Source organism: Homarus americanus, unplaced genomic scaffold (genome assembly GCF_018991925.1).
Source record: "Homarus americanus isolate GMGI-L3 unplaced genomic scaffold, GMGI_Hamer_2.0 scaffold47254, whole genome shotgun sequence".
Taxonomy (NCBI): Eukaryota; Metazoa; Arthropoda; class Malacostraca; order Decapoda; family Nephropidae; genus Homarus; species Homarus americanus.
The window spans coordinates 99,425-110,088 of NW_024738685.1; the positions used below are offsets into that span (position 1 = coordinate 99,425).

At 36.6% G+C, this 10,664-nt stretch overlaps 1 protein-coding gene across 3 annotated transcripts in view; it reads left to right on the forward strand.

The window, feature by feature from the left end:
• LOC121874310 overlaps nucleotides 1–9,693 on the forward strand; it is a 90,119-nt gene extending 80,426 nt beyond the window's left edge. For all 3 annotated transcript variants that reach the window (XM_042378409.1, XM_042378410.1, XM_042378408.1), the window contains one exon: nucleotides 3,806–9,693. In XM_042378409.1, the coding sequence (XP_042234343.1) occupies nucleotides 3,806–4,185 (380 nt within the window). In that variant the 3' untranslated portion in view covers nucleotides 4,186–9,693. The remainder of the gene's footprint in view (nucleotides 1–3,805) is intronic.
• The last annotated feature ends 971 nt before the right edge of the window (nucleotides 9,694–10,664 follow it).

Genomic DNA, 10,664 nt, shown 5'->3' on the forward strand with positions numbered 1-10,664 from the left:
CTGTTGTTATAGTGATCAGTTCGTGCTCGTATGGGTTGGATGCGGTTGTGGCGTCAAACAGAGGCTAATACACAGGCATACAGAGAGTACCCCAATAAGCGATGCATATAGGGACCGTGAAAAATTGTTGGTTAGTGAATCACCATTTATCGAAGCAATTAACCCCTAAAGAATATAACAAACTCAGGGGGTCTCACCCCCCCCCCAAAAAAAAATAATAAATAAATAAATAAAATCCCATCTACCCTTGATATATCTATGTCATGCACAATGTCAAGCAAGAAAATAAAGCAGACATATAAAGCAAGCATAATAAGCCTTAAATAAGGAATGTAAAACATAAATTGAGACTTATTTACCTGTGTTGAGGATGGTAGAACCAGTCTAGGGTGACAAGTTCAAGTCTCTACCAATCTCTGCTGATCCATCACCACTCTCATTAAGCCTTATCACATCACATCAGGCTGCCTAAAAGGGGCAGCACAAAAGGAACTATCACTGGGGTGTTTAGACCTGATTGCACAACACATGAAGTCGGAAATAACAAAAAAATACGAAGTCGGAGACACATGGTAAGTATAAACTAGTGCAGAGACGGGAATGAGTCAGAGGCAGTGAGCAGAGCCCTCTCGTGGCAAGAATTCGCACCGTACATCCACCCGCCAAATTCAAAACAGCTCTGCTGCTCCTCTCCTGATCGTCGAATCTCCGGGGTTTCAACGAAACTTGTGGGGTATAGTGTTTCTCCTATATGTAATCGGAGGTTATGTGAATCGGCGGTTATTGGGATGTGGATTTTCAGGGTATACATGTATTATTAATGCTTATTATTGACCATATTTGGGGGCTTTTCATAAGATAATAAAGCATATACAATACTGTATCTAATACTGTACAGAAAAATTTTCTCAAGCTGCACAACCATAATCCAGTATACAACTGACTTGGTTCCTGATGTTGTAAGTTTGCTTTTGCCATCACAACTATAAAGACCAAACAAAGGTTTTCTACACACTCAAATAAGTGGAAAAAACAAAAAATATTTTTACGGGTTTCTTGCATGCTCCTCTGTCATTTCATCAGTTCTCCCTTCACTTTTTCTACCACAGCTGTATCAGCTGATGCAGCCTCCCCAATGAGTCGTGCAGCATTGCCTTGGCCTGAATCATCAGGCCTTTCATTGCAGCTTTACATTGTTGCATGCCCACTACACAAATCTTTAGAGCATCCTTCATTTTTTGGTACAGTGGCAACCATAAATGCTGGGTGGTCTTGATATGGATGGTTGTGCATATGCTATAAAAGATTTGTCTGCCTTCAGTTTGAAGCTGCAAAACATGCTTTCATTTACCCAGTGTTAGCTTGCCACAACTGACAAACTTCACTGTCTTATTCATCCAAAATTTTTACTCTCTCATATAAATTAAATGTCTTTCTCTTCTTTTTTCACTTGAACTGGAAGCTGGTGAGTGTTTACTGTAGACATCTTGGTAAGTGGTGCATGTGGTAATTCAAGGGGAGTTGCAGGAGTAAGAGAATTTGTCCTTGACCGAGTGAACACTGGCTGAATGACACTGACTTTAACTGGGAAGGTGCTCATGCGCAGTAGTTAAATCGACTTGGCAGTTGATTTGAAATGGTTCCAGCCTGGCTTTTCTCTTGAAATAACACACATTCTCGCACTATACAGTACAGAAAAAATTAAATAATTAAGGTATCTGGTAAATAAAAAATGCCTAAAATTTCATGAAATGACCAGAGGCTACTGTATTTGTATGTAATAAAATAAAAATACAAAAATATATGTAGTTAGTAAGGATGAATATTTTATTATGAGCCACGAGGTATGTCACCCCTATGTCACTATTACTCATCATAACACCAATCCCGACTATTGAGCCGAGCTCATGGTGGCACGCATTATTCAAGAATGTTGCTACGGTACTCATCCACTGGGTAGGGCTACCAACATGTGCAAATGGGCAGGACGACCGGTGGTTGGTATGCTCTTGGTCAGCTGTCACATGCGGCACTTGATTTAATATGTTTCAGGATGTTATTACAGTGATATCTCCGTTAGCCGGAACAATTGGTGCAGAGCACTTCCGGGAATGTGAGATTTCTGGGTAACGAGACGACTCTCAAAGCCGGAAAAAATCCCTCATCCCCGGAATTTTCCAGGTAACGGAAAAATTTTCTCAGAAGTTCCAGAAATTGCCCATTTCATCATCTCTCAAACCTGGCAAAATATCCCCATCCCTGGAATTTTATGTAATTTTCCGGGTGCGAAATTTTTCTTGGAATTTCTGGAAAATGTGTCTGATTTTCATCTCTCAAACCCAAAAAGAAAACTCCCCCATCCCCGGAATTTTCTGGGTATCGGGAAATGTATCCCTCAGAAAATCGTTTCCAAAGCCGGAATTTTCCGGAAAATTCAAACCTTACTAAATGTACAGTATAGTATACAGTACATAAGTGTAATCACCTTTTGTGTCTTAACACTGCTTTAATGATATTCTTGGCTGATAAAAACTGGTACAGTAATGTATAGTACAGTACTGCACAACACGGTTGTCACAAAACAGCAGTGATCAAGTGAACAAGCTTGTACGATGGCAGCAGACAATGAACTCAGAGTGTCATGATGCAAGAATTTAAGAAGATAGGTTGTGAGATACATCAACCAATCACAGGCATTCCATGCAGTCACATGACAGTGGTGGCTAATCATAGCTCATGAGCGCTCTGAGCCTACCCACCCACTCACCCCTCTCGTTCCTGCATCTGATACATTCCCATGCCCAGAATGGAGAGATTTTTCCAGATTTTTCCAGAAATGTGCATGATAAAATCCTTGAAAATTCGTTCCCATGTCCAAAATGAAGAAATTTTCACCAAATTTCTTGGAATCTTCAAAAAATCTTTCCAGCTATTGGAGAGTTCCGGGATAGAAGATTCCAGCTAACTGTGCAGTACAGTACTGTACATAACCCTGGCATTATCTCTAATTATACAGACAACATCTGCTTGTAGAGGTTCTCTCCAAGTAAATGTTGATGCTTCTTCTAAAATACTGCCTGCAGTACTCAAGACTCGAGTAATGGTGGCACAATGTTTGATGATGCACGCTTATGATCAGCTGAGATTGTTTAATGCTTGAAATTAACCGACAATCTTTGAATATATATGAAAACAAGAATTTTTATTACCAGCAAACTCATTTCTCATCAGTTGTGAATATATTATCAATAAAGTGCATTATATCAAAATTTGGAGGGTAAAAAAAATCTGTACTCACTGGGACTGTTACTACACCCCCTCCTGATGAATTGTTCCAGAGATTCAGATAGGAGACCCAATCTACCGGGACTGCCTTTGGGCCTGTAAGCATTTCTGAATAACAAACACCATTGATGCTTCCAATTGGTTAAGTGGAGTATAGTGACTATGAACACCCCCTTAGATTCCAACCACACACACAGCTACTCTCAACCTTTGCAAATGGTGGCGGTTACTTTTGTCCAACTGGACCCTTCCTGACCCTATACCGTACGGTATTATGTTAAAGTAATAATATATTCTCGATTAGAAATGGTTGAGGTAAGTTATAGCACTTGCTACCATAAAATAAATCAAGCTGTGTAATCAGTTATTTTATGAAATGACTAAAATTTTAGTCAATTAGTGTAATGAATGATTCACTCAGGTTTCATAAGGTTGGTTAATATTTTTCTGTATAAGACAAAGATTGAATCAAGGTAAACAGTATTGATAATTTAACTTATATGTCTTCCGTTTTTTCCAGGTTGGACTGAGTTTGTGACTCTGAAGGTTGGACTATGGAAGGACTTCAATATTGACTGGTTGACACTTAGTAAGCCAAAGGATATGCATGTCACTTTTTATGAAAATCTAAAAATTGATCCAGTAGAGGAAATGAGAAAGATATTGCGTTACTTAAAATTACCTGATGATGAGGACCGACTCCACTGTGTAGGCTCCAACACTGATGGCCTATTTAAGAAAGCCTCAAAAAATGTCCCATTAGACTTTAATCCATTTACAAGTGAGCTAAATGATGTTGTATATAAAGCTATACATGAAGTAAATTCTGTACAGCAGGAAAAGAAGGGCTCCCACTTGATAAATATGAGCTATATGACCAACAGGAAGCAAATGGGATAATATATAGCCTATAGCGGTTAGGAATTTCAGAAAATTTTGAAAGTAATTCAGATGTGACCTCCAGTGTGAGACCATAGAAGACAAATAGCCATTTTTTGAGCAATTATCAATTTTAATGAATTATGAAAAAACTCCCAAGAAAATATTTCTAGCCAAATGCAAAAAATAAACAAACTACATAAATTAATGAAAAAGAAATACTCGTGGAACCTCATTTGTATATTGGACTAATCAGGTTGGTTTAATAAAGCCATTTTTCTGATAAACCCAATACCAGACTTTCTATTGGACACAGTCAACTGATACTAGAGCTTCACTGGAAGAAGTCAACTGAAATTGGACCTTCACTGGGAGTGCACCATGACTCAGGCGAATTTAAATTTTGGTACAGTCCAGTTACGTACTACTGTTTCTGTAGTACCTAGTTAAAAAATACAAATCATTAAACTTAGCATATATAAATTCCCCAAGTTACAAACATCTGACTTCCAAACACCAAGACACAGCATCTCTGCTTGGTGGCTATACTATACTGTATTACAAGAAATAAATTTAATGGTCAACACTCATGATCCTAGCAACACCACAAGTTGGACATGAACTTAACAACTGGCCCCACACACACACACACACACAGAGGATGTATAAGACAATTAAAACTACTCAATGTAATATTCGGTGGGGGGGGGGGAGGGGTGCTCATCAGTACAGTAGTTCTTGCTGTAAGTCATTAAATATTTACGGTGTAGGCATACATATATGTACTTTATGCCCATATATAAAGCAGCTTCAGTTTTCATTGTACTGTTCTATACATAGAGCACAGCAATTGGCCAAGCCTCGGACACACTATCAGATTTATACCAGTTTACAGTATCGGGTATCCTGGTCTCATGGGTGATTGGTGTCTGATAAACCTAATTTCCAAAGTATCGAATGTCCAATATAAGGAGGTTCCATTGCAGTAACCAAAAAAATAACCACCAGTACAGTACATCTATTTTCCATAAAACTTGAATGGCAAATTGTTACACATCTTGAGTCTCAACATAATGTCAATAATCTGATTCAATTTACAGTTTCATACCTAATTGTTATGATTAAAGACCATCAACAGTGGTAGGTGTATGTCAGTTATGTAAAATAAAGTGCTCAGCATTTCAGTTTTGCTCAAATATCAATACATTACGACCAATGTGTAAAATTATGAAAACATGGTCCTTGATAAAATAAATTGATGTACTGTACTACATTAAAATCATTTATTAATAGTGATTAATGGACCAAATTTTGATATTATAGGTGCATAGTAAGGTCTTCCACATGCAGAAGGACTGTTAAGTATTCTCTCCCTTAACTAGATATCTTTTAACATAAAATCTCCTGTAATCGTAACTGGGGGATTCTCTTCTCCATATTTGAAAAAAAAAATCTAGTCTGCCACATTGACCCCAGTACCAGAACATATCTACACACCACCTGGTACACCTAGGTTTTCTTTTGTTCAGATGGTGAAAGACATGTCTCCCATGACCTAAGGGCACATGGCATAGTACTGATTGGCTAATCTTTTAACTCCCCAGGGTTGCAAGGTATGCTGTGTTTTGTTCATTCTCTCCACATACTTTAGCCCAAATCCTCTTCTTCTTTTTCCAGTCTATGCTACAGGTTTGGAAGAAAAAAACAGCTGATGTTGAAAGATTGAAGTAAAGGAAAAAATAAAATAAAATAGAGCCAGTAAAATACCTAATGGAGGCCCCATAAACTAGGAAAAGTAAACAATTATGAAAAGGACAGAACAGTGAGAACAAGAAATTTTAAATAAAACTGGGGTTGATACTCTGGAATTTGAGAAGGTAATATTGCAGACTCTGACAGGTAAAACAAGAGTGAGTCTGTGGTGTACCAGTTCTTGGTGTAGACATGCATGATGCTGCACAAAGATAATGAATAGGTTGATTTTAGTAGCAGTACAGGTTGGGGGTTACAATTTGTAATGGTAACAGCTCTTGACTGTACATTACAGTACTGTACTGTATATTTTCCATTCTACCTCCTTTTAATTTTCATTTATTTATCTTTCAGCACACTTTTTCTTATTTTTTTTTACTATTATATTATAATCAGGAGAGTTTCAATATAAATTGGAAAATATGTGGTCTAGCTACTAACAGATTGGCAGAATGTTGTGTTAACTAAACTGGCTGCACACAATTAGTCCAGTTAAGGGAGAGATCACTGTATTCAGTACTGTATATTTTTGTAAATAATTTTAACATGTCCCATTTCCATTACTGCTTCCTTAAAGTATATTAATTACAACTTCTATCAATAACTTCATCCTTTTAATCATGTACAGTATCTGGTAAATTGAAATGAATGTATTTTACCTTTGATATAGTTATTAGTCCATATAGTTCTGATACAGTAAAGCCCCAAGTTAAGATGGAATGTGTCTGCCAATTTACCATGCTGTAAATTAAAGATGCAGTCATGGCAACAAAAACTATTTACATTCCAAAAAAAAGTAAGAAAATAAAAATAAAGAAAAGAGTGATCCATGAACCTAATTCTTTCTTTTTATGAGAGAAAAACTATACTTTCCATTCCTATAGAATTATAAGGGTCAATGAACAAAAACTCTTGGAACAATCTGCCAGGGTGTGTTGTGACGTATTCGAGTGTAAGCTCTTTCAAGACCAAGCTTGAACAACACTGGTACAGGTATAAATACATTCTGGAGTCAGTACTTGCCAACAATGCGGAGCGGAGATATGACCGACTGCTCAAGCAGCTGATGAACCAATCAGTGTGAAAAGGATAAAAGTAAATGTAACTCTCACCATTAGTGAATCATACTGGTACTGTACTTAATGAAGTGTTTTTGTGCTTTTGATCCTGTATTAAAGTACCTGTACTTAAAGCCTCCATCTCTTCCATTTCTACTTTGCCAGATTTTAATATTTTATATGGCCAATGCCAGACAATTATATTCAGCTCAGAGAAGACCCCATACACAAGAGGTTAATTGAGTTATCAGCATTCATGCGAATTTTTTTACCATGGATTCTCCTTTTTCCAGTGTCCATGAAATATCCACAGATCACACCTTTAATTTGTCATTTAAACTAAAACACTTTCTTTTAGATTTTACCAGCCCCATTGCTATCACTTGGTTGTTTCTTTCCACTCATTTTAATACAATTTTCAATAACAAGGCCTCACAAAAGCACTTTACTTACAGGCAGTCAGGATGACATGGTAGCAGAAGGCTGATTGAAATGATGCCAATGATGCACCATTTGAGGAATTTTTATTCAATTTTCCTAATATTTATAATGTTTTCACTAAAAAAACCAATGCTTATTGAATACCAGTCTACCCTGAATCAGGTCGTAATTTTTTAAGGAGTTATGTGAATTATCACAAGTCATACCATCATAACTCGGTGCTTTACTGGAATTAATAGCCTTTGAACTTATTTCACACCTGCTTGATATTTGTGAATCTCAGTTAAGCATGGTACAGGTGAAGTCAAATGAATTATTATATTATTATTATATTAAACAATTCTGATAATTTACAAAAGCTTTTCAATAGAAAACTAAGTGCCTCATATCCATCCCAGTTTTGGATGCAGTAGGATAGAATTTATTTTCTCCACAAAAAGTTTCCTGCATTCCTATAATTACTGGCGTGATATCACCTATTGTCATCTCATTTTACTATAACATCCATTTCCTCATGATAGCTGTAGTTTTTTAAACTATTCTAGTTCTAACTAAATTCATCATGTAAATGACTCCAAGGGTGTAAGGATATTACTCTTTGAAGATGCTATAGGCTTCAAACTGCTTTTATCAGGGATGCTCTTGCTTTTCATGATTATTTCTTGTGAGATTGATTATGACAAGGCATGGGTACTAAAAGTGTAGAGCTCATTATTTTGTCTACATTATTGCTCATATCTAAACTGTCTTTCTTGCCTTGAACAGTGTTACCTATACAGTACAGTATTTGATGGTTAACAAAATAGATGTTAGCAAAGTGTCGTTTTTGCCTTTACCTAGCAACTTCATTGTATTGATGAAAATGTAGTCAAACACAGAGACACACACATGCTTACTGTTTTCATAGTGATATCAGGATCTTGGGTTTTATCACAACATAATAGCCTACCTGAAGCCATGTGGCAGACAATGGTAAATAAATTTGGACTTGATTTTTACCATATACATAATAATCAGATGGTGCTATTATACTACTTAGTGAGAGTTCATACTAGAGGTCAAATGTTCAGTTTTCAGAATTTAGTGAATTGACCCATGAAAATAAGTCATCAGTTATAATGCAAATATTTAAAGACAAAATAAGCATAGCATTTCATATACAACTGTACAGTATTACAAGGATTTTTTTTTTTAAGATTTACTGTATACTGTATAGTAATGGCAAATACTGTAATGTATAGGCTTAGCAAGGAGGCACTTTGAGATAAATATGGAGACGAACATTTGTAAATGAATGAAATAAAATGGGTAAGCAATTCTATTTACATTCCAGATGATACACTGTTTGGTTCAGTTTTAAATGTACAGTACATTTATACTGTACGTATTTGCAATACCGTAGAGTACCTCAATTCAGTTTTACAGCAAAGCAGTGTTACATTAATGCCTAAACACTTCAAATTACTTGACTGATGCAGCTGTTCTTTCCAGCACACAGTCTAAAATTGTTTGCCTTTATTGCCCGAGGAAAGATGACATGGGTAATGTCATGTAATAAATGAAATTTTTTTTTATTAGTATTCAAATACAGTACTTGGTGACATTTCCTTATTGCCATAGTTTTAAATATGCAAACTTTAGTTATGGTGTCATTTTCGTGCTTTAAAGATTATAGTATTTCTAATTGTTTATTATATTTTGAAAAAGTTACCTCAAGATTGCATATAGAATATATTCATCAACTAGTCAAAACTTTTCATTGTGCAAATTAAATTCTTTTAATTCCTAAACTCTTGTCGCTCATTTCTTACCCACCTGTAGAAGGATGGAAGAATGTAATGACTGCCAAAATAATTATAAGATGAGTTGCATCTTGTCTGTTTTCCTGACATAAGTGAACAAGAAGTAATCAGAAAGTGTTTGATCATGTCTCTGGGCTAGAAGTTTCCCTGTCAGTCATGGCCACCCACAAACTTTCTGATCGTTTATCATACACTAGAAATCAGACACTATTGAATACTTTACCGATATACAGTTCATATGAGATAGTACCAAAAAACAGATTTTGTTGTCATTACTGTTCATGAAAAGAGCATACTACAGTACTGTGTGATACATGTGCAATATTGTTCCTTGTACAGTACAGTACATACAGTATTTTGACTCATTGTTCCAGATATTCTGAATTTATGTCAGTATTAATATATAATTTTTTTGGCACACTTGTTTTTACGATCACTTCAATATTCTCTTGTGAATAAAAGGAATCATGAAATAATTTCCGAGTTTTATTTTTCTTTGTACAGGTACAGTACAGTATATTGATCACTCGCTCTGTGAGAGAACTTTTGCCTTTCATTTGAGTGATCTCAAGTTTGATTTTCTGCTGAAGAGGGGTGACTTTCTTTTAAATAACCCTTAACACAGCAACAAAATAATTAAACTATTGGGTATATCCCTTCAATGGTCCAACTTCTCGCCAAAGGGGTGAAGTAAATCCACTAATTGCTCAGTGCTAAAAATTTATGGATCAGCATTAGCCCAGCCACACAGGCTCTGCTAAAAAATAGAACTTACCAGTAAAGAGTTATCTCCCATTTCTCACATACCAAGTACAGTTAACCCTCACTTTACGCGGTTAATGTAACCCGGAGGGTACCGCGGAAAGTGAGAAACGCCAGTGAATAGCATAACATATGGGATTAATTGAAATGGAGTCCGGCCATCCCCAAACTCCACTTTTTGATGACACACAACTATGTTGTAGTAAAAATATTATCTTAACTTTATGATGGTATGCACACACAATTAATAATTAAGAGAATATCAATAATATTAGGTTTTTAACACTTACATTATTAGTAGAAAAATGGCTGGGCACAAGGGATGGCGGTTGGTTCCGAGGCAGAGGGCAGATTATTGGCCCTCACCTGTGTCACTTGTATCAATTGTATCACTATCCACCACAGAGGCTTGCAGGGCCTCTTGTCAAACTCCCCAAAGTCCATATAAGTCCATATCCTCACCATAATTATACTACTACTTGACTTGGGCCGCTGTTGGGTGGCGGTGAAGAACTGGTAATGTTTTGATGACTGGGCTATTTTAGCGCACCATGTTCGCAAGAGTTACACAACATGGCGGATGGCGGAGGTTTGGATCAGCATGGCGCGGCTCGCCAGCCGCTCCTCACAGAAAGGGGTACATGCACCGCGGAATGAGCATCCTGGGTTCCGCAGGCACCGTGAA